At 31.6% G+C, this 25,899-nt stretch overlaps 2 protein-coding genes across 7 annotated transcripts; both read left to right on the forward strand.

Moving 5' to 3' along the window:
• Positions 1-55: 55 nt before the first annotated feature.
• On the forward strand, positions 56-15,910 carry dop (microtubule-associated serine/threonine (MAST) protein kinase dop). Of its 3 annotated transcripts, none has more exons than XM_087416901.1 (22): positions 56-1,364; positions 1,669-1,887; positions 2,029-2,108; positions 2,176-2,278; positions 2,618-2,699; positions 3,024-3,126; positions 3,204-3,427; positions 3,589-3,664; positions 3,747-3,977; positions 4,036-4,267; positions 4,368-4,702; positions 4,780-4,952; positions 5,160-5,230; positions 5,311-5,538; positions 5,642-5,869; positions 6,023-6,602; positions 7,145-7,335; positions 7,570-7,790; positions 8,327-8,659; positions 8,962-9,027; positions 9,332-9,821; positions 10,763-15,910. In XM_087416901.1, exons 1-22 carry the CDS (start codon positions 1,304-1,306, stop codon positions 11,641-11,643), a joined length of 5,208 nt encoding a protein of 1,735 aa, XP_087273027.1. In that variant the 5' UTR covers positions 56-1,303; the 3' UTR covers positions 11,644-15,910. The 3 variants fall into 3 exon arrangements, with proteins under 3 accessions (XP_087273027.1, XP_087273029.1, XP_087273028.1); XM_087416902.1 differs by having other exon boundaries at positions 57-1,364; positions 6,023-6,572; XM_087416903.1 differs by lacking the exon at positions 8,962-9,027.
• A 1,034-nt stretch (positions 15,911-16,944) lies between these two features.
• LOC105148060 (G protein-coupled receptor Mth2) lies at positions 16,945-25,883 on the forward strand. 4 transcript variants are annotated; one of them, XR_015548501.1, is made up of 8 exons: positions 16,945-18,220; positions 19,443-20,629; positions 21,771-21,849; positions 22,717-22,901; positions 23,055-23,220; positions 23,294-23,419; positions 23,659-24,104; positions 24,222-25,883. XR_015548501.1 is itself a non-coding variant. In XM_087416926.1 (7 exons), exons 2-7 carry the CDS (start codon positions 19,579-19,581, stop codon positions 23,972-23,974), a joined length of 1,923 nt encoding a protein of 640 aa, XP_087273052.1. In that variant the 5' UTR covers positions 16,945-18,220; positions 19,443-19,578; the 3' UTR covers positions 23,975-25,883. The 4 variants fall into 4 exon arrangements, 1 of the variants encoding a protein (XP_087273052.1); XR_015548502.1 differs by lacking the exon at positions 16,945-18,220 and adding an exon at positions 18,229-19,362; XM_087416926.1 differs by having other exon boundaries at positions 23,659-25,883.
• Positions 25,884-25,899: the final 16 nt, after the last annotated feature.

Here is a 25,899-nt window from a genome sequence, read left to right on the forward strand (position 1 = left end):
ATTTGTTTCAATATGTTTAAATTAAAAAATATTATGGCCCGTTTCAGAACATGCTTTATAAACATTATATATGTATAAAAAGATATCAGCAAGTTAAGATTCTACGTACAATTAAACGTAATGTATAAAACTATTGTGCGAAAAATCGGATTGGAGAATAGTAATTTAAGATAGAGTTGTGTGATTTTCTCGAAAACATAAATCAATATTATATATTTTCTCCTTCTTTCTTTTTTAATTTTTTCTCTAATGCTATTTGATGTGTAAAAAATACAACATGTATAGAGCAATATTTGCAACAAGATCGATCTTATACTTGGAACGAAATCGCCTTAAGTAAAACGATTAACTTATTAAAGATCTGAAAAAAATCGCCTTACGTTGTGTTACGCAATTTATACTATTCGCAGTATTTCGATCATTCATAAGACAATTTTAAATATATAAAATCAAGCTACCATCAATATTATTCGCAACAGTGAAATTAAAAAAGGTTTAATTTAGAGATATATACGCTCCGGGAGAGCTTTCGCAAGGTGTAAAATGGCGAGAAGTCTCGTCACTTCACAGTTCATGCAACACATCCATACATACTACGCGCGCGCGCCCAAAGTAACACCCAAGGCACCCAGGCTCAATCAAGTACAGGCTTGCTGGAGGTGCAAGCGTACGTGTGTGTGTGTAGAGGTGCGCGCTTTTCTATTCGCGCGCGCGTATATGTGTGTTTGTGTAAACGCTACTTCGAAAGAGCGCGTGTGTGCGTTCATCATGAGTCACAGAACCCGTGGTCGCCTCTCTCCGGTCGCGTTCCGTGATTAAGCCTCCCTCGTGTCGACGGGCGACGACAGCGGAAGTGCGACTGTGGTCCCGGGAGCACGTGGGAAAATCACTCTCGTATCCCGGGGAGGCTCATCGTCCTGTCACCGTTGTCGTTACCGCTGTTGCTGCCGCTAGAGAAGATGGCTCTGGCGGCCGGTAATCGCGTCCCTTCGATCGCTGTCACCATCGCGTGCATCTAGCTAGTGTCGTGCGTGGCTGGCTTCCTTCCTCCCGTATTCCCGTTATCATCCCCTCGTACGTCTACTACACGCGGGATCTTCTCAAGTATTCGGGTGGTTCGCTCACTCGTTACTCGTCTTCTCTCTTCGTAGTTTTCCTCGACTATTTCAATTGCAATGTGTGTTTGTAAGACCTTCTGGAGAACGTCAACCCCGGGATGGACCTCCGTAGCGATTGTGGCTCATAGAAATTCCCGAAGGCGTTAAGGGAATTGGAGAGAGAGACGATCGAGAGTTGTGCGTGGATGCACGTGGATGTTTTGTATCCATTTGACTTCCTCTTTTTCACGTTAAGCATCTCGAAAGGTGAGTTATACATATTGTCTATCTAGTTGCTCATTTGTGTTTTTGTATCTTGTAAAGTTTTTTTTGTCAGAAGATTGTTGTGGATGATACAGATGTCATTATTAAATCTCTTTTTACCAGTTGTATATTCTTGTGTTTTTTTTTATTTCCAAGTAAATATATATATATATATATATATATATATATATATATATATATGTTTATAGAGGAAATATAAGAAAAATTTAAACAAAGAGATCTACTTATAATGGATGTCTCACATTAATGTGAGTGTTGTGTGACTAAAATATCTATCTATTTTCAGTTACCTTATTGTTACCGAATAGAAACCCAGTGAATAAAATCATGGATCAAACAAGAAATAGACCGAGTAGACCACGATTGCGGTCTCATGGTAATTCTGCTAGGGTACTTGTGTTCGATCAAAATGAAACTGAAGAAACTGCCAGTAACGTGGAAACAGAATTGCACAAACATCCAATACCACCAAAATTGGAAAGCAAGGAAGCTCCAGTTCGGCCTGGTTAATAATAAGACTTTATTTTATATTAATTTATATTAATTTTTTTTTAATATTGTTTGCATGAAATAATTTATTCCATCAGGTTATATATATATATATATATATATATATATATATTACATCGTAATTATATGATTTTAGTTAGTGGAGAGTTATCGAATCTAGTTCGCATGAGAAATTCTGCAATAGGAAAGTCAGCACCTTCTCTATCAGTTCATGTGGTTAGTACATATTGATTAATATAGCATATATTTTTTATATACTTGCTATTAACATTTATTGTTGTAGCGTGATTTCAACATTTCTCGTCGTGCTGCTAAAGCAGCTCATCGCAAATCTCTCATAACAACGACGTCACCTACTTTACCACGTTGCCATTCACCTTTGTCAGGTATATAATTTTTATATTCTTTTAGTTATCTTTTAATCTTTTTATATCTTCTAATTATCTTTTAAAGAGGTATTTCTTCTTTTTCATCATCTGAGATACAGAGATGTTTTTATAAAATAGTTAAACACAATACATGTGATTTTGTTAGACTTAGAACGTATTGAAATATTTCCATATCCTATCATCTAGTGTCCTTAATAAATTAGATTTTTAAAAAATTCTGCATCTTAGCACAAATTTCGCTTATACTTAGTGAAAAGAGATTTTTTTATTGTTTACTTGATTATATTCAACGATATAGCAGATTAATTTTTTTCTACTGCTTGTTTCCCGGTATAGCATTCGTCCCGATTGTAGGCAGTCCCCTAGAGAGTCCTAGGATGTCATCCAGTCCACACTTTGCTTTTGCTCCAATTAAAAGGTACCTACTCTACACTTATACTATTTGTCTTAGGACATTTATATTAGTCCGATCTGATTGCTCAAGTAGGTAAGATGTCGTCATTGAAAGTGCTATATTTTCTGCGTGTTATATAAATAAAAAAGAAAATGGTGAAACAAAAACTGCACTGTGTCAAGTTTATGAAAAAAAGTAAAAGTCTGATAAGGAAATGCTTGTAAGTTTTCGTATAATATAAGCGTCGAAACTTTAGGCAATGTTTTAATATCTTTTTATAATTTATTAATTTGTATAAACTCTCTTGAAAAGATGTTATTAAACGAATATAATATTGCGATATTCAAGAATTGGCGGAGGTGCTACAGGAACTGGAGATGGTAGAAGATGGTCAGTTGCTAGTTTGCCGTCTAGTGGCTATGGAACAACACCTGGCTCCAGTAATGTTTCGGTAGATTGATTAGTATGCGCTGAATATTTCCTGTCTGTGCTAATCATGATTATAATTTGTCATTTGTATTCCACTAGTCACAATACTCGAGCCAAGAACGTTTGCATCAACTGCCAAATGTTCCCACTAAAGACGAACTACGCATGTTATCTTGCCATTTCTCCAAGCCCGGGACACCATGCTCCTCACATCCAGGCTTCCCAGGTTCTAGCATATCTAGTATTCCGGGTAGTGCGTCTCTTAGCCTTGAAGAGGAAGGCCGTCGGTCACCGTTACATCGTCCACGTTCCCGAAGTTTGAGGTACATTTCATAAATATGTAAATGTAATTGTATATGCAAGCTCTTTATAAAATCTCTTTAATAATAGTTATTCAATGATTTTTAATTGATAGTAAATTATGTTTAATAAATAAACTGACAAATATGAAATATATTAATTTGTAATTTTTATGCAATTGCAGCAGTCCGAGTCGATCACCTGTTCTTGACAGCGAAATTGTTATGATGAATACTTTGTATAAAGAAAGATTTCCAAAGGTATTATCGCGATTAATTATGTTCATTATTAATGAATGTTTATTAAAATAGTCGATTATACTATACTAATTAACATTTTCAGGCAACACAACAAATGGAAGAGCGACTAACCAATTTTATTAATGAAAACAAAGAGATAGATGAATACGAGATAATGGCCAATATGACGCAAGATTCATTACCAATTTTACGCTTTGTACATCATCAAGTAATCGAAATGGCTAGAGACTGCTTACAGAAATCTCAGGAAAAATTAATTACAACGAGATATTTTTATGAGATGAGTGAAAATTTGGAACATCTGTTAATGGAGGTACGCATATATTGTGATTTCATTGAAACATATAATAATTACTGCAATTCTTTTACAGACAAAAGATAAATCTTTAGAAGCGGCAACAAGGCTAACAGGATTGATAAAGAAGCTACTATTGGTTATATCGCGTCCTGCTCGTTTATTAGAATGCTTGGAATTCGATCCCGAGGAATTTTATCATTTACTCGAACAAGCTGAAGGCCAAGCTAAAGTCAATGCGGGAATAAAAGCTGATATTCCTCAATATATTATTACAAAACTATCATTAAATAGAGATCCTATTTCTGGTATGTATTTTTATTTTTCTAAATCAACGACGTAATATGTGTATGTGTGTATATATTTCTCAAATAAATTATTAAATCTTTTTATTTGAACTTATTACAGAGTTACAAGAAGACTTAAATAAATTGGAGGATTCAGCGAGTTCTAGCGATAGTAATTTACAAGTAACATCGAGTCCAAATAAAGATGATGACAAATGTCAACGTATTCCGTGCGAAAGTGATTACGAAGTATTGAAGCTCATTAGCAATGGCGCATATGGTGCAGTCTATTTGGTTAAAGAAAAGACCACCCGACAGAGATTCGCTATGAAGAAAATTAATAAGAATAATTTAATGCTGCGAAATCAGGTGGAACAAGTGTTTGCCGAAAGAGATATAATGAGCTTCACAGATAATCCATTTGTAGTCTCTATGTACTGTAGTTTTGAAACTAAGGTATGCCTGATACTCTTCTAATTTGCACTATAGATTTTACGAAATGAGCTACAAAATTATTAACAATATTTTTTCAGAAACATTTATGCTTAGTAATGGAATATGTAGAGGGAGGAGATTGCGCGAATCTTTTAAAAAATATAGGTCCACTGCCACCAGACATGGCAAGATTTTATTTCGCAGAGACTGTCTTGGCTGTTGAATATTTACACAGTTATGGCATTGTACATCGGGATTTGAAGCCTGATAAGTAAGATCGTAAAATAGAAAAAGAGCATACATTAGATTTGTTCTTTTTAACTGAACTTTTTGTACTATTCATTTTCTCTATTTTTCTCTTACGTTGAAAAGAAAAAAAGTGAAGTGAATAATGCGCAAAAAGTTTAGTTAAAAAGAAAACATATCAATTAAATATACAAGCAAAATACTAATAATTACAAATTTTATTTTTTTTTAGTTTACTCATCACTGCCCTGGGACACATCAAGCTTACTGACTTTGGCCTCAGTAAAATGGGTCTAATGTCCTGTAAGTACGAAAGTTTTAATTGTAATATAATTAAGATCAAAATAAAAAATGAATAATAATTATCCGTTTTTAATTTCAAGTGGCAACAAATCTTTACGAGGGCTATATCGATCGAGATACACGGCAGTTCTCAGACAAGCAAGTATTCGGCACGCCAGAGTACATTGCTCCGGAAGTTATATTACGTCAGGGTTATGGTAAACCGGTTGACTGGTGGTCCATGGGTATTATATTGTACGAATTTCTAATTGGCTGTGTTCCATTCTTTGGTGAAACACCCGAAGAATTATTTGCTCATACGGTGAACGGTAATTTTTGCTTTATTATTCTTTTCGACTCAGCTCTTGATAACTGGAATATACTCTGAAGTATCTTGTATTATATCATATAAAATGATAACATTTTTGTTAGATGATATTGAATGGCCAGATGAAGATGATTGGCTTGTTCAACCCGAAGCAAAAGATATTATAACGGCTCTTCTACATCAGAGTCCTAGGGATCGTTTGGGAACTGGTGGATCGCACGAAGTCAAGGAACATCCATATTTTTATGGAGTAAATTGGAACAGCTTACTTAGGCAAAAAGCTGAGTTTGTGCCACAATTAGTTAATGACGAAGATACAAGTTACTTTGATAGTAAGTATCAAAGATATTGTGATACTATTAATATTTTACTCTATCTATGAATATTTATAAATTATTGCTAAATTCTATCCCAAATAGTTATAATAGTAGTTTAATTTTCTATTTTATTTTCTATTTGTCTCTCAAGTCCTCGTAACATTTCAGCTCGTATGGATAGGTATAATCACGATATAGGCGATGATACAGACGACACCGATGATTCTCCCTTATTCGGATCGTTCTCCTCTTACTCGCCTCAATCACGCAAGATCTCGCAAACGCGTCCACCTCAATTCAACTCAGATGCAGAATCCGACACTTCCAAGAAGTTATTCCGTACTGAATTTGAAGGCACGTTCGCGCAATTATCTCTTGGATCGATCGTGTCGTCGATCGCGCTGCCATCCAAATTGGCCGATCCACAATCCGCACAATCATCTGAAAGACATCGTCCGCCCTCCTCGGTAAAGAATAGTTCCTGCGCTGAGAATCAAACCAGAACCGACAAACTCAACACCACGTCGTCATCCTGCGTAACTCCCGGCACTACGATTTCATCGAGCAACGAACCGCAACTATCAATCGTTAAAAATACTCAGGTGGAAAGAACATCAATTAATCTGAGTACACCCGATTCTTCGCAAACCGAGTCCGAAGATATTAGTCCTCAGATCCAGAGAAAGCGACACACGCATTCCCGTGATAAGCTGCCCAGGTTCAGTATATCCGTTGATGATGAACACATGTGAGTCATTCAGTCGCATTCTCACAACAACACAATTTTTTTTCTCTCTTTTCCTTTTAATTCAATTTGCTTTCAACTTTCATACACATTTCCAATTTCTACATAACTTCAATTCATGCGCATTTTATAGTTTTTATTTTACTATATTAACATAATTTGTATAATAATCAATGTAGTTATTATACATAACTTTTACATTTCAATCTGTGATTCATTTAATCATTAAATAATTTTGAATATTTATAAAACTATAATCTTTTGACTCTCATGTCGGATTTAATCTTCACTTCCTTCCAATAACGTCATTATTTTTCTTTCTTTCTTTATATTTTTTAGTTTAATTTTTCAATTTTCATACATTTCTATAATTTCTACATAATACATTACAATTTTTTATTTTACTTTATAGTTTTTATTTTCTAACATTAACGTGTAATTTATATATTAATCGACTAATCATGTGCATTTAATACAGCTCTGATTCATTTAATGATTATCTACAAAGTATTCAATAATTGTAAAATTATATTTTTTGCTTATAGGTTGGATCTCGCAGCGGCAAATAAAGACGTAAGAGAGACAGAAGAGAGCAAGCACGATTCTAGCACTGATTCCTTTGAATCCTTCAGCGCTATATCTATGTTACCATCCGCCCGACAGAAATCTCGATCTGTCATAAAATCTGCCTCAACTAGCGGACTGTCGTTAGTGATTCCAACCAGCGATTTCGCTTGTATGTATTTCTCAAGAATACATAATCGAGAAAAATGTTGTCTCATTTTAGTATATAGACTGAATTTGCATCGAGCTTTTTTTTCTTTAGTAATCGTTTAACTGGTCAAATACGAGATTTATAGAAGGAAAAGCTTGTTGCGAATTTTATTTTTATTATACCTGGATCGAACAATATTTTTGTTTTTCAATGGAGCGGTTAATTATTTCTGATTTAAAATATGTATTCTTTTAGATGACGCGCCGCTGAATGTTCAACCTATTGAATCGCCTGGTGGATCATCAACTGCATCTTCGAGAGATACTTCCCCTTGTCGCGAACTAAGTCCTCTCGTAACTAGCTTGAAACCGCCCATTATCATCCGTCGAGGACCATGTGGCTTTGGTTTTACTGTGCACACTATTAGGGTTTACTATGGCGACAGCGATTTTTACACTATGCATCACCTAGTAATGGTACGTATAAATAAATCACGTTAAATATCTATTTTGTTCAAAGAATCTTCTCTATAGCATTCTTCATGAACTCTACAACATTTTTATATACTAATTTTTACATCACTGTCTCTGCTTGAATTTTGATAGTGTTTCACTAATTACATTTTACTCTTAGTTAAGTGGAAATTATTAATTATTTCTTATTTAAAGATATTATCAATTCCATATAAACATATTATGTCGATATTTTTTGAAATTTTATTTATACTTTTTTAAATTTTATGTTTTATTCTACATTAATTGCTTTTAAGTGCTATTATTATAGTTCTGTATTCTATTCTATATATTTCTAAATCTATTATATCTATTCTTATTATATGTTATATTACATTCTTATTATGTGTTATAATACATATAATTTTTTAATTCTGTTATTATTTGTTTCATCTACAAATCTTAAGTACTTTTCTGTATCGAAAAATAACTTTGTACTTCTCTCAAAAATATTTATAATTCCATTTATATTTTATATATAAATTACTTTTTTATAATAGGAAGTCGAACAGTCCAGCCCGGCATTCGAAGCTGGTTTGAGACCTGGTGATCTGATAACGCACATAAATGGTGAACCAGTGCAGGGTCTGTATCATACCCAGGTTTTGCAGCTAATGTTAAGCGGTGGTGACCACGTAACGTTACGTAGTACGCCGTTGGAGAACACCAGCATCAAGACCGGCGGTAGAAAGCGTGACCTTGCGCAGAGTAAATTGGCGCGCCGAACGTTACATAAGCAACGAAAGCAAAAGCGGGATCATTCAGACAAGAAACGGAAGACGTCTCTTTTTAAGAGAATAAGTTCCAAACGGGCGAGCGTAGAGATGCAGCAGGTACACTGGGAAATTTCGTTTGTACACAACATATTATTGAATGCGAATTATCGCTTTAGGACATTCGTAACTCTGTATTAGATTATTCTGTATTAGATTATTTATCACGATGTTTCGTTGTGCGATATATTTAATATTAATGTCAATTTTGCACAGCAATCTCAATACATACAGAAGAACTATGTTCATTCTTTACACGCTATTGCAAAAAAAATAGAACCAAAGAAACTTTAAAAAAGCTTTAAAGCACCAGCATATACGCGAGTACACACTGATTACGTTAAGTGCATTTTCTTTTGCAGCCGTTAACTATCAGTTGTCCATTGTCAGCACCCATTTTGTCCAGCGACAGCAAACCTCCACTTATGGTATGATTTCTTATACATTCGCTCATCTTTCCCATTGATCTCCATTGATATCGTTTCTGTTCGCTGCGTCGTTCTGTTGATAACATGTATTTCTTATGCGATTACACAGCTTTTGAATGGCTATTACACACTCCGCAAAGAATTATTGCGTTTAAAAATGTTACAACACTCACGATTGCCAATTATTAACAATGCATAAAGTTGTCCGAATTATTGGATTAACTCGTTTCACAAAACGAGATGTTCCATGACAAGAAAGACTTTCGTGTTTTCATATTGATAAATTTTGTCATAAATTTTTCAGATGGCTGCAGGAATTTGCTCTCCTTCAATGGTCACGCCTAGTCGATCATTTCAGTCGTTTACTCGCTCGCAAGAGACGTCACCATATTTTACGACATGCTCGAAATCTGTCTGCAGCCCGTCCCCGCCGACGAATCGCGCCAATACGGATTCTTATCATTCTACCGGAAATTCAAGTCCGTGTTCAAGTCCGAATTCTTCGTCCCCAGGTTCGAATACGTCAGTAGGCAATCTGTCAGGTATCTCGAACCAGTCGCATTATCAACGCCCCAGCACTCTTCATGGCCTCAAGCACAAATTACACACGGCTGCGAAGAACATTCATTCGCCGAATCGCAGGAAGTCCGTGGGTCACATACCATTATCGCCATTGGCTAGAACACCGAGTCCATCACCGATTCCTGCAAGTCCGACGAGAAGCCCAAGCCCGTTAGCGTTCCCCACGGGTCATCAACCTGGTAGTTCCAACACTACGCAATCATATAGTCCAGGTATGAAAAAGAAAAAATAGTGCAATTAATATAATTTAATCGTGGCAATTATCGTGATAATTATAATATTTGTATGAATCATGCTTTTGCATTTCCGGAAATTGACAGTATCAAGATAAAAGTACATAAACAAATAAATGATAAATATGAATGCGAATTATAGAAAAGGATATGCACTTGACTAAAATATTAATTAACAAAATTTGTTTAAGAAAATAAATTTTTTTCCTGTACATTTTGAGCTGTATAAAATAATTTTTTAAGTGTTTGAATGTCCAAATATAAAAAAAAGAAATTGAATAATTACGTCATGATCTGGTTCAAAATAGATAATAAAAAATAACTTTAAAAAATTAAATTTTTATTTTTTTTTATTAGTTATTTGATAATCGCTGCTTATAATCTTTATTTAAAATAAATAAAGAAAAACTGAATAAATTATTACAAAAGATGTGAGGTCAAATAGAATTACAATTTTTGAGACACTCTCATGTAAAATTTTTTTATCTTTATGTTATTTTTTGTAAACTGTATTTCTATAATTTTTAATTTTTTTATAAGAGAATAGACTGATATATCATCGTTCAATGTTAAAAATAAATTTAATTTTATTAAAAGTTACGAAAACAACTGATTTTTTTCTAAATAAAATTTCGGAAACTTGGTTCTCATAATTTAAAAAGAACTTGTTTAAAAAAAATTATTGATGATTAGCTAATGTAGCAAAATATAAATATAGCTTATGAGGAAAAAAATGAGTCACACAAACATCTCTCAGTTATGAGAGAAAACAACATAAAAATAGTTCTGCCCTATTTCTGCATTTTCCTTAAATGCAAATAAAGCTATGAATATCAATAAAAGATTTATAACATATGTATATCTTTATAATATTTATAATATTGTTGAGTAATAATGTTGTAATGATTTTGCAACGTCAGGAGCATGTTTATCGACGCCGAACAGTCAGAAGAAAGGTTACGGTCGTCCGAAATCCGCGGAACCAGGTTCACCGCTGCTCCGACGAGCTCTCAGTCCTGATCGACTTCATCCGCGTTCGGCAGAGAATAAAACGTCGATATCGCCGCTGGCTAACACTGTGGTCAAAGTAACACCACGTGTGACTATCGCACAGCAGTCCCACAATAGCAGTGATACCTGTTCGGATGAATCCAATGATAGTTTCAAGGAGACCAACGAGAGCACAAAGGGCGAGAAAAAAGTGCCAAGTGAACAGAAAGGGGACTACTCTAAATTGACTCATAGTATATCTATTAATTTAGGGAACGTAAGCATGTCAAATTCCTGCGGTAGTACGCAATTGCCACGGATAGCCGAAGAAAAGGATTCACCAACAGGCACTAAGAGTGATGACTACTCATCGTCAAAGGAGATTAGCGCGGAGAAAAGCGACAAGCAACAGTCGACGTATAGTAACAATCAGTCTGGTGACGTGGAGAAAACTCAGAACGATGAACGCCAAGCTGTTAGCGGCAGCAAAGTATCGCAATATAACGAAAAAAAGGAAACTGTCGTTCAACATGGTGTCCCGCAAGCGAGCGCACAGCAAATAACCAGTGCCATGAACTTACAGAAAAATCTAGATCAGAGACATTGTCAGACTGGCGAGAGATCTGTTGCATCATCTACGTTGTTGCATAAAACATTCACCGCCGAACAGAAAAACACCGGAAAAGGCAATCTCGAAGCTCATCAAGAAATTAAGAAAGTATCTAAAAAATACAAGGCTGATACCGGCGATGGCGCCCATTCAAGCACGCACGACAACAACGCAGGGTTGGGAAAAGATAAGAAGAACTAATTAATATAATGTGCTTTTAAGTAAATTCTTGAAGCATCGATTTCCTCTATGCAGCGGAGGACTTTGAATTATCTATGTGTTAATCAAATGTGAAATGAAGAGAAAGTTATCCTTTGCAAAGTTCGAATAGCTTTGTCGAATAGATACTGACGATCATATGAGAGATAAGAGACTAATCAAAAGGGAAAGCAAGAAAAAAGGAAGAAAGATCACAGATTTTTAATTTATATAGCTTTATGGAACTTCTATATTCAAACTTATAGGCTTCCGTCAAATGAATACCTGAAAGCGATTAAGATACTTATATATATTTCCGAGAAGGTTTTAATCTATTTCCGTAAAATATAATGTTTGTCATATACAAAACACTGCAAATTTTCAAATAAATTTACACAGATGAGAAATACATTATTTTAATTGTGAAACGCAAGACTCAATGTTACTAACTGGAAATCACAAAATCGTATATCGAAGTTGCTCTAACAGTGAGACAATTGGAGTGATTTTATGCTTCGGGCTACAGTATTTACACGATCTCATTTACATTTATATCTAAATAATATTAGCACGTAATATATACACATATACTGTACACGCGCGCGCGCGCACACGCATACCTATACATTACAGCACATACATATACATACACACATTCATATATTATATACAATCAACATAGTATTCAATGGCTCGCATACAATATCCCATGTACGCGAAATAGTTTTATAGGGTATTTATTTTTGAAGAAAGAGGGGAAAAAAGCAAAGAGAATCTATGACGCTATTTTGTTGCGATGATTTATGTAATATACAAGATGATTCCGTTGCACGCAATTAGCGAAATTACAATTAAAGCAGTGATATATTTGTGATGAAAGTTAAGAAACTAAACAATTCTCATACGAATCATTAAATATATTTTATCTTTCTGTACTATAATTGTACTGTAGTTGAATGTGAAAAAAATATACTTCTTTACTCGATGAAATATATTTCTTGTATCATATTGTAGCACATTCAATTATATGTATACAAAAGAGATATTAGAGAAATATTTAACAACTCACGATAGAGCAACTGTTTTGTTTCTTAATTTTTTTCATAAGTCCCTATCTATGAAAAGATACAATTAGTGTTTACATATTATCTCAGGTTTCTTGTCACGTATGACTGCTTAATTGATACTTTTCGTGAAATCATCAAATGTATACACTTACAATATAGATATTGGCACAGCAAAATCAAATCCTTGCGGAAGCATCTTGCACACATAAATTATAAATTATAGAGACAGCAGAGATTACGAAAGATTGGAGTTCGATATGCACTGCAATGCATTGAAATTTTAGTATTAGTTTATTAATTTATTGTACATAACATATTGTACATTAGTCGCAATACATTTTAGTTAATAGAATGTTGTCATTAAAATATTTAGCACCAGCACATATTTTTGTTGTAATTGATTAAGCTCGAATTCATCTTTGCTCGTTGTTAACAAAATCAATAAAAGGAAGTATGCTTTGGAGCTTTGCTGAAAAATAAGCTTTATCTCTGCCATAGGTACAATTCGTTCATATTGCACGGTGATTTGATACTTGTAATTTTATCGTAACTTCGTCAGCACTATAGTGTCCAATTAGCTAAAAATTAATTGTTTATTTTGCAAATAATAACGCGCGCTAACATTCGTAAAATTGTCAAATTTTCTAATAAATTATGTGATAAATAATGTGAATTTGTTTTTATTGCAGATTTTATTAATAATAAATTATTAATAAGATTTTAGATCGTTGGCATATCAATTAGTTGTTACTAAATATTGACTAATGTTTAATAATACATCAATTATTGATTGATAGATATTAATGATATTAATGATTAATAGATATTAATAGATCCTGATGATCATTAATGATTGATGAAATAACAAATTGATTAATATTATATTAATATTCATTAATATAATTGATTAATATTATATTAACATTCTATTAATGTATTTATTAATAGATTAAACCTTAAGAAGAATATTTTAAGAAAAAGTCGTTTATTATCTTAGAATTTGAAATCGGCTTAATTTGGCCTGAAATAATACTATTTAAATTTGTAGACCGTCCAGTTATACGAATGTTAGCGCTCATATCACACTGCTCATAGCGATAAAGTTTACTCTAAATGTCCATGTTGCTCATTAGTTAAATAAAATGCGATACGATAATTTATCATGCGATAAAATTAAGCTTCTAGATGTAAGGATATTTAAAGTAAAGAATTGTGCTTGCGTTGAGCACTTTAGAGTGGATAACTCGTAGAGTCTCGAATCTAATGACTCTCTCAAAATACGGTCCCATAATATTCGTTTTTGTGTTAATATTGTTTCTAAATTTTCACGGCATATGTAATCGATTTCGATGTATACGTATTATACTTGTATGTTCAAGTTTTGCGTTAGTATTTATGTATTTAAATCTTTAATTCTGTTATAAAATGAAATGGCACGGTTTTTGCAATTTTTTTTTCTCAGTTTGAATATTCTGAGATCGATTTATTCGACATATTCAATAACTCTCTTTGTGTCACTTTCACGATAAATCATAATGATTTAATAAGGCCACTCTGTTGTAATACGCTATAACGACAATTAACATTAAACTAAATTAGAAGTAATTCTAACTTTTAATTAAATCGTGCTTCGAACGGCGTCGTGCACGGTTCTCACTATGCATAAGACTTTACATCTCCGTCTTGTTTGTATATTTTTGCACATTGTATATGTTACTGAATCACTGACATGTTAATGTCAATATCCGTTATATATATATATATGTCTAGTTAAGATTTTAAAATTATTATTATTAAGTTTTCACGATTAAGATTCACGTGACTAAGTTTCCTGAATACATTGCGAGCCATATTATAATAATAAGAGAAACAAGCGAAGAATTTTTTTTCTCGACTTGTGAAATCGATGATTCATAAGTCTCAGTGAAATTATTTTATATTGCTAAATATTTTTTAAATTCCTCGTTGGTCACTTCCATTTATGTCGAATTTACTGTGTTTGAAAAATAATTAGTTTTCATGTAGATAATTAATATTTTTTTTCTAAATTTTAAGCAATTTGTTAATTACGTGTCAAAAAGAAAGGGAAATCATGATTAATTGATGCGTCCTTACAAATGTGAAGGTGGAAATATTTATTCGATTCAAATCATATCTTTTATTGTTCCTCTATTGTAACGTAACACTGTAAAAGCGATTTTTTTTCGAAGTGACGCGATCAATTATATCGGAAGTCCTAAGACTATACAGGAAATGTTGAATGTTTCCGCGTAAATCTCATATAATATGGTATGGCTAAATATCGTTTAAATAGGCTGTCGTAGTTATATAGCGTGTATATTATTATTATATATCATAAACGAAATGTCATTGTTGTTTTTTGTTTGATTTGCATAGAAACAGGAGAGGAGGGAGTCATCTTTATTATATCGTCACACTTAGATATGTAAGCGACATCACTAATCGGTATGAGATAAGCTGAAGAAAAGAGTGATTTCAACTTTTAATATTGCATGTGAATTCCTTCTCATAAAAGCCAATTGTAGAGATTTAAGGATGGAACGTATCATATAGTGATTTTGCGAACGGAACGAGTGACTTCGTTGTGAATGTGTGAGTATGTCTGTACGTATGCGGATGTGAATTTAATCTGTAATTTGTTGCGAATTTTTTTTCGAGTGAATTGCGACGTACGGAAATCAAGTCTGTGGCTGTTTTGTTAGGAACCAGAGAATTCTCGCGCATCAGACGATGCTAATAATTTGCAAAATTCACAGCTTTAACGATAGATAACGTTAACAATTTTACAGTTTTATTTAATGATACTATTAGACAAGTGACGATTGTCAATTCATTCTCAGGTGCTCTCGTATTGTAAGTTCTACGGAATTGTTCCATTAGCTTCACAACACCTCCCGTTGTGATACGAGAAAGCGCAAGAGAGCAAATTCATTAGTTTTATTATTCCTTTTTTGTTCCTTTCTTTACTTTTTTTAAATATCGAAATTTTTATAAAAAATCATTTGATTCTCTTCCTCCGTTTACTTGTGTTCGGCAGCTCAGTGATCAGAGAAGCGTCGACTATATGCGCATATTTTCTATTTATATGTATAATCATCGGAAGCGAACGAGAGATTGTACTCAACTGTGTGATTGTAACAAGATTCGAATTTGTATAAATGCCAATGATTTATTGCCTCGAATCTGCTATTGTTTAATTTGTCTACCTAATCTAGACATTATTATAATACTAGCTAATGTACTGTATGTTTATTATCATTTTCTTGTATTGTTTATGCATGTTGCTTGTTTAGTGAATATTCTTATCGTTGTTTATTTTTCGTCGCTCCCCCGATCTGCACGAGTCATCAGAAATTTATCGCATCCATTTATGATTATTACATATCCATCGGGATCGTTTCGTTCCAAAAAGCATATAATTTCCTTTGTCTCTTGCCTCTCAAGAACACGCTTTTCCTCAACAATTCGGCGCTAACAACAATTCTTAATGGATTTCAGTCGCTCTATAAATAATGATATGTCGCATCATTTTCCATATTAGAAATGATGGATATATGATTATGTTGGAATAACAGAGTAACATAAGAGTAAACATAAGAGTAAACACTAACTAACTTGTAACAGTTGCAAGGAGATAACGGCAGCTTAAAATATCCGAAGCACGCGCGCTTAACGATTTCATAAAAGAGATCGTGGTAGAGCTAATTAAGCGATATAATTCCTGCGTCCTAAGATTCGTCAAAACCAACATCAGCATACACTTATCCACGGTGAAAGATACTTAAGATACCGCCACCGAGCACCGACTTGCTTAATTATACATGACACTTTAGTGCTTCGTTGCACGATTCGATCTTTTGGTATATTGTTATTTATATTCGTTTTCATAGCATTTTTTATTACATTAACTTTTATGATATTTTAATGTTGATTATTATATTAACGTGTAATATATCAGTAATATTTCTCTGATATTATAATATGTAATCTTTCTAATATGTTGCAATATTACTACAATATGTGACATTGTGTGCTTCATGAGAAATTAAATTCTAAACTTTCCTAACACATACTTAAAAAATCGTATTTCTGATGAAAATTGTTTGAATTTTAAAATTTTTATTGCGATAAAATACAAAATTACATAAAAAAATTGTCAAATATTAAAAAAATATTTAAAAAATATTTAAAAAATATTAACAAAAGATTTGACATGATGCGAGATGTTTTTTTTTGTATGGCGATTACTCGAAATATGATTCTGATATCAGAGATAAGCCTGAGAATTATGATAATGGACGTATTAGCTAACATCCGTAATACTTTTTCTTGATCAGGCAAGTGTCAGGAATTCCGTATTATAGCATACTCTTTTTCAATTAGGCATTAGTCATGCATCAGAGATATTTCCGATTTAATTTCTGCTCGAGGTATTACTATATACATGCGTAAATTTCTAGTATGATAATTGCTTTTTTTTTAACCATCAACGACAGGGGGAGAATTATCCCACAATTTTGCCTACAATTGCACATACCACTCATTAGCTGGTGCTTAGTAATTTTTCACTGCTTTACCAATGAGAATATTTTATTTTTTAATCCAGCAATTAGCAATGCATGTGTACAACAATGCAATGTGTGTGTAATCGGAGCCTTTCCGTCAATAGTAACAACAACTTGTCGTTTCAGTAGTGTTTTGTTACTTGCCAGAGTACACTCATGCGCTATTGTTTGCCGAGAAGTGAATCGCGGAAGTGAAATTGAATATAACATTATACTTGTCATTCTATTTATCATCATATATTTATCTCACAAACAATCATAACCATTATCAATGTCTACATTTATTTCTGATTTTAGCATTTGTTGGAAAAAAGTATATGATACATAAATTTTGCTTATGTCCTCAATTAAAATACACACACACACACACACACACATACCCGGGAAAATATTTTTATATAAAATTATATAAAATTATATATAATTTTATATAATTGTATATAATTATATGTAAATATATATAATTATATAATATATATATATTGTATGTAATTATATATGTTTATATAATTATATTTATCCAATTTAATATAATATATATATATAATTATATATAAAATATTTTTTCCCGGGTAATAATTATATATATTATTGCGTTAATAACTTGGTGATAGTGATGCAAATCTTTTTACAAAGCTTTTATTTAATTAAATAAAGATCATTAATTAGCTTCGTTTATCTTATTCAGGAATTATATTTATTTTTCTCAAATAGCAGGTATTACTTAAATTAATTACTTTTCTTTTATTTGTTAGGACAATTGTTTTTTTTCTTTACTTTTATTGTAACTAGATAACGTAACTAAATAACTACGACTTTGTAGAAACATACATAAATAAGTAAAAGGGTATAAATAAAAGAATGCTTTATTCATAAATTTCCTTGTTCAATACAAACCGGTTTGAGATAAAAACTGCTAATAATCAAGTAAGTAATTTTCCAGCTCTTATTGTAAATATGTATGACCCATAATTAACTCCTTGAATAATAGTCATCAATGTAGAATGACAATTCAAAGACAATTAACTAAGGACTTCGTAGAAAACTTACATCCCGGAACTTAAAGAGATCCTAAAGCCGTCCTGTATTATCGACTAAATCATATAATTTTTGTATAACAAATAATTTCTCTTTTACGTATTCGAAAATCCTTTAACAGGATTAAAGTATACGCATTACTACGTGTTTGTGAGGTGGATTTTATATCGAGAATGACAAAAATTTTCGAAATTATATATTTTTTATCATTTCTTAGTGCAATATGGCGTCTCAAGTCGTGATAACATTTGCTTGAAAACGAAAGTTTTGCAACCTTATACTTCTCAGCAAACGAGAATGGATTGAAATGGATAGAAATGGATTCAGATTTTCAGATTAATTCACGAATGTTAAAATGAATACTTTTCAATCTCCTGAATGTATTTTTATTCATTTATAAGAAATTGCATGGAGCATACCTCTATGCCTTCAAATCTAAAAATAATATTAACTTTTTCTGTGCATTGTGAATATTGTTCAATTCAAAATTTTAAATAGGAAATGCAGTTTTTCAATTCAATTGCACCCAACTGAATGTAATTGAATCCAATTAAATCCAATTAAATCCAAAAAAAGTATTCGCTATTTAAAATACGCATTCGGATAGAAAAAAATTTCAATCCATTTTAATCCATTCTCGTTTGCTGAGTTACGAAACAATAATCAAACACGTAGTTTGCACGAACAAATAATGTCGAATTCTTAGACTTAGGCCAATATTCATAGTCAGATCTTATATTTAAGACCATACGTCTTAAGTACCGAACCAATCACAGGGCCACATTAGCGTTTTAAAACATTACTTAAGATGGTCTTGAAATAAGAATCGACTATGAATATCGGATGAATTTGTCGTGATGAATTTGTTATACCATTATGTAATGGTAGAAGAATGTTTATAATTTCTATTTCCTTATATCAATTTGAACTTAGAAAACCATTCCAGAACAATAAATTTTCCTGAAATGCGTACAATTCACCCACTTTTCTCTATCATAGATTGTGTGAGATATTAGTGTGGTAGTAATCAGGTATATAAAGACATTTAATGTCGATTTATCTAATTTGTCTTCACGTGCTCACTTCAAAAACCACATTTTTTATTTTTCAGACAAAATCATTGTAGAATGAAGCCATTACCCTTCTTTCCAGAATTGGTAACATCACGCTAAATATAATTTACTTTCAAGACATAAAAAAACACCAAGTTGGTTTTGTGAATTCGACAATACTACAATAATTTAACGATGTGTCCACCAAGTATTGTACTTTGTTTTGCATTTCTGCTTGTTGCTTCATCCTCGGAACCTCAGGATGATTTTACGAATGGCAATGAGCAGAGCGACAATTCGACAATGCAATCTGATCCTTTCGTAAATTCTACGAAATATCAAAATGAAGAGATGGAATTAACAAGATGCAATTTACATAAAAATTCTATTAAGAATAATGATGAAATGCAATACGAATCCTGTATTAATTCTACAAAGAACAATTGCAGGAATAACTCGGTGCAATACGTGAATGAGTCTCGTGAATATATAATAAAAAGTCTAGAAGATAATAATCAGACATCTATGGAGTTCTATACGAATTCGACAGAGATCAATAATTTCACGTTACAAAAAATTAAAGAAAATTTCATTAAAACTGAAGACAAGAACAATTCCACATTGTACAAACTCAATCCCAATAGAATAATTAAAACTACTTTTATTGAATATAGAGCGTGCAATGATAGTATTACTTGTATTCAGTTCTGTTGTCCTTTTGGTACCATCTTGACGATAAAGGGACGATGCATCCCTCGTGGGGAGGATAATTACGCTCTTCCAAACATGTACGCTCTTTCAAATAAACACGGGAATGATTCCGAGGATGAAATGGTCGACGAACTATTTTTGACTGTTCGCGATCCATGCGTTGCAAAAGGATATGATCGCGAATTTCTTTTTCCCAATACATACTTATTTCTCACCAATGGCTCTTTGTACAATAATCATGATGGCGAACACATTTCACCAAAGTCTTATTGCTTTGCCATTATGTTTCGGGACACATATGACGTGTTCGTCTGTGATAATCGGACTACATTTCCGGTATTTGTATCCATGTGCCTCCTATTGTCTTTGCCGTTTCTGCTGTTGACGTTCATAATATATTCTATATTGCCAGAATTCCAGAATATCCATGGTTATACATTGCGTGCACACGTGGGTTCATTATTCATCACATACGCGATTATGTGTTTTGCCCAAGTTTTTGGATTAGGTGAAGTGAAATATTGCGTTGTACTAGGTACAGTATATACGTAAACTATATCGTTCCATTAATTAAAAATAACACAACTAAATAAATTAAGTTTCAGAAAAGGCGAAAAATTATTTTTCTACTTAAACTACTTTTCAACTTGACAGAAAAATATTGACTAATTAAATAATATAACGCAATCAAATAATAATAAGCTCCTTTAAAAATATATTCTTAAAAACATGATCAAATGTCATTTTTGTTATTTTTATTTCACAACAAAAAGCTATATCTTTTTTAAGTTGTGACGATTTTGATGTCCTTATAAAATTATAACAAATCCAGAATAATTTATCAAAAGTGACATAATTCAGAACATTACTAAACAATTTTTATATTTACCTCGATCAGCTCTAAAAATGACTGAAAATAAATCAATTTCTTTAAATTTTAATCTTTGGTCACCAAAACTGTCTTGACTCTAAATAATTTTTGAAAAAGATTTTCCTTTTATTTACAAAAACAATACAACTAAAAATATGTCTCTCTTTTAGAAGGTGATTATAATTTCTTTGAAAACCTTAAGAGAGACACAAGTGCTATTTGGCGAACAAATTGTTAAGTTAATTTACTTTTGATAATTAATAGAATAATCTTTAACTTAACTTATTCGTGATAATGACGTGATTTCGTGATAAACTCGAAAACAACATTTTTTAAGTTATGTTACTTTTGAAGTAAGCCTGGAATGATACAGTAATGCAATAATGTGTTGCTTATATATACCTATATATAAAATTAGTAGTTTAAATATAATATTTCTGTCTTCCGAATAATTCAATAAAATGGAAATTATTAAATTTTTAAAAGAACAAATAATATAAAATATAATAATATTAAAAGAATAAATAATTTAAATAATATTTAACAGATATTTAAATCTTGAATTATACATTATATACAATAACTCATTTCTGCATGTAGATAATTTTAGTTTAAATAGAGAAATTATACAGTGAAGCATTTAATTTGATCAAATTCACTTTTTTTTTACTTTGTAATACTGCAGACATGCAGATTAAGAAAATGCAACAAATACAATAGATATAGTAATAATTATAAACTACAAATAATTGCCATTTTAATATATGTTTGATGATTAACATATTCTTTAATTTCATCTTTTCAGCATATATCTTCAACTTCTTCTTTTTGTCAAGTTTTTTTTGGTTAAATGTAATATGCTTCGATATTTGGTGGAAATTTAGGTGAGCAATATGTTTCATATAATATGAGCTTGGTGGAAGTATAAGTAATAAGGTATGCTCATAATTAATTCAATTAATTTAATTTAATTAATTTTAAATTTTTTTTTATAATGAAACTTGATGTTTAAACTGATAGTTGCCACCTAAACAGAACAACAAGTCACGATAATGTCAAAATGACATTAAAATGAATCGAAAATGATTGAAAAATAACTTTTAGTGATCATTTTTGAGTCATTTTAATATCATAATGGCTTGTTGTTTTACTTTGCATGTGTGAGTATGTTAGTTTTATATATATAATTTGAATTGAACTGGTGCAAGTGCGCCGCTCCCAATGAACACACCTTTTTACTTCCATCATGATTATACGCAAGTAATTTTATACAACGTACTCACCAATATTCACTAGAGAATTGAGAGTTAAATTTTAAAAAATAACAAGTTACTCGTTAGAAAAAGTAACAGTTATTATTACTAATTATCGATTTTTAAAAGTAACTCGTTACAGTTACCGTTACTTAAAAAAAACTTTTCATTATCTTTTCGTTACTTATTTTTTAAATCGACGCTCACCAATCACAGCGATTGGGTGTCTAGGTCCTACTGAAAAAAAATCATGTCACAACGTTACATAATTTCATCATGCAACTATGACGTGTTTTTTTTTTCAATAAGGGGAGCTTCCTAGTCTTGCACTATGAGTGACTTGTGTTCAATCGAACCGTGTCCAATCGTGTGCAAAGTAACGATAAAAATAATTGTAAAATTCGTTATCGCTAGTAAAAAAATGTAACTACTTCATAAAAAAAAAATATTGGCTAATAATTTAATTGTTATTGACTAATTATAAATCGCATTTTATAGAGATCTCCGTCCGTTCCGTCCGTACCAAACAAAAATAAAGCATAAAAAGAAGCTTATAATATATTCGATCTATGCATGGGGAGTCACTATCATTCTTAACGTTATCTGCGCTATCATGGATAATATTCCTCTACCAGAAAATTTGATCCGACCAGAAATTTGTGAAAAAAGGTTTTGGTTCGGTGGTAAGTGATATCGGCAATTAATATAATGCTAGCGGGAAATTAATATTTAATTGAAATCTTGATTAAATTTCAACAATTTTTAATTTAAATAATGGACATATCATTCACATATATTAGTGTAGTGTAATACAAAGAATTTGTTTTTTGTTTCAGAAAATGAAGCAAAAACGTTATATTTTTACGTACCTATAAGTGTCACTATCATCAGTAACATTTTTTTTTTCATCCGCACAACACTAACGATTCTGTATCAGAAAATACATATAGCTAATCTGTTGAGAGATTGTGAGATCATACGCCACGATGAAAATAAGCAATGGTAAACAATGCGAAGGCTACTTTAAAGTAACTTTGCGAAAAAAATTATAGTAACTTTTTTTTTTTTTTTAAAGGAAAGTTCGAAATTTATACCGCTACAAACAGCATTCCCAAAAAAATTTTACCAAGTCCGTACATTTCGTCAAACTTTGCAATTTTCAATATGACAAACACACATCCTCATATTGGAAGTTACAGTGGTAGGGGTGTGTTAAAATCTGGCCATAGTGTTTTAAAGTTGAGATTTCAAACTTTAATTAAAAAAAAAAAATGTTATCTTACGATAATCTTTTGCGAAGTTATCGTCAATCAAACTTGATCAATTTTTACACAAAACATTTTTTTATGCCATAATTTTTTTTAACAGTGTATATTTTATTAATATGTCTTACAGCAACGATTGTAATTACAAATAATACAAAAATATATTTGCTCACAGGTTTAATATGTACTTGAAGCTGTTCATAGTGATGGGAATAACTTGGGTTTTGGAGATAATGTCGTGGGTCGATATTGGTGCTGATATTGTACCACAGTTCATCTGGTATCCTGCCGACATCGTAAATGCCTTGCAAGGTCTCACTATTTTCATCATATTTGTGTGTAGAAAAAAGACCCTGCAAACACTATTAAAACAACTTAACTGGAAGATTTGTGATCCATTTAAGATTAGAACAAGGTGTATAGTTGTCTCAAATACATCCACTAGAAGATCCAGAACAATGCCCATGCAACAAATCGATCGCTCTAATTAACAACTAATCATCTTGCAAAGTTCAATTAGTCCTACTCATAAATGTTGCAATGTAAAAAGAAAATTCTATTATAGATGAGAGTTAACAGTTAATTAGCAGCATAATTTAATTCTTCAGTCGAAGATCTTACGTATGTATATCAGATTATATTGTTTTACATTGTTTTTGGTCTCTTTATAAAAAAGAGATATTTGATGTTATACAATCTGTTAAAACATTAAACAATACAATATAATTTTTTAAGCAGAAAATTCGAAAGAAAGACGGTGACTCATCCTAAGAATGAAAAGAACCCGTCTTGAAACATTGAATCAAATAATAATAAATACAATGAAATAACATTCCAAATTAATTGCGGATTCAAATCTTATAAATCACGTGTTAAACATATCTCGAATATGACCAATACAATTTAAATAATAAGTAAGACATATCAGTCACTCAAATAAATATTAAAAAAGGAGGCAAAGTCAATGTATTATATAAACAATTACAAAAAAATTACATAAATCAGCTAAATAAAACTATTTTGTGTCTTTTATTATATAAATGTGATGTAAGCCTTCCGTATCCGAAATTGAGATTATTCTCTTATATAAGGATATGAAGATATTTCGATATTTATCGTTTATTAAGGAAATATTCTTCGTCAATTGCTGTGATATTTTCCCAATCGAAGTCATGTTCAAAATTAATTTTATATTATATAACTGAATTATTATTATGCGATTACAATTTTCTGACATTCTATATATGAATGTCATTAAAGGTTTAATGCTAAAAGTGTTTACACAAAGTTATGATAATTGAACTGAGATTAAAGTTAATTTACTTTGGTATAGAAATAGAATTTTCATGATCAACAAGCATATAATGATAAACTATGACGAAATAAGACTACATTCTCTTGGATATATGTTGAATGGCACACTGTTTATTAGCGTTGCAAATTAACTTTATAATTTCACAGTGTTAGTCCGTTTGTAGAATTTTTCAAATTCTGCTTCTGGTAATAGACTCAGACCTTAACTCCACTAAGACGAAATATTAATCAAATCAGCTGAAGTTTTTCCAATAATTATAAATAGTTTTCATTGCACTACTTATTGTTAGTTATATCCATTATATTCATTGCAAAGGATTTATTTCAGATTACGTAGCTATTTTTTTATAATATTATTTAAAATTTTATATTAAATGCTATTTATTTTTTACATGTTTTGAAGAAATTTTGATAGCATCGGTGACCACGAATGATCACCAGCGTCAAAAGTCAAGTCCTATTTTTCACCGAATGACCAGCATACTAATTAAGATTATATAATGAATTATTTATGTACAATTTTAACTACTCTACCATTTTAACTCGAATAATATTTATGATGTGACGTGTGGTCCATGCGTGTTTAAACACAAAATGCATGGGATTCAGAGAAGATACTACTATTTCCTATGTCAACGTTTGCATTATTTGATATGCAAAGGTATCAGAAATGAGACACGCAACATCCGGGTGAGAAAAGGGTTTCTTTTGTGTAATTTGCTTTAATCTATCGAAATTGTCAACAAAATGTCTGTCGCGTATACTTGGTGACAAGCATTTCTTCGTTTTTTTTATTTAGATGAATAATTTATAATTTCCTCTTATATTACAGCACCAATTAATTTGGATTTCGTTCATTTATTCGACAATACTTTCCAATTACTCGAGCTCATCAAAGGCCACTAACACTTTTTCTGATTAACGAAGCAGAAAATTGAAAATATTATGATCGGAAATGGCTCGTTGAGTCATTTTATAAATGAAATATTTATTTATGACTACAGCTGTTATTATCTTAATTAGAGTTTTAATTAGCGTTTAGCATGATCTTCATCAATACGCTGTTTGAAGTCTTCTCTGTTCCCTGTAAGTAGATATTCCC

This window comes from Acromyrmex echinatior, chromosome 2 (assembly GCF_024713525.1).
Source record: "Acromyrmex echinatior isolate Ae372 chromosome 2, ASM2471352v2, whole genome shotgun sequence".
Taxonomy (NCBI): Eukaryota; Metazoa; Arthropoda; class Insecta; order Hymenoptera; family Formicidae; genus Acromyrmex; species Acromyrmex echinatior.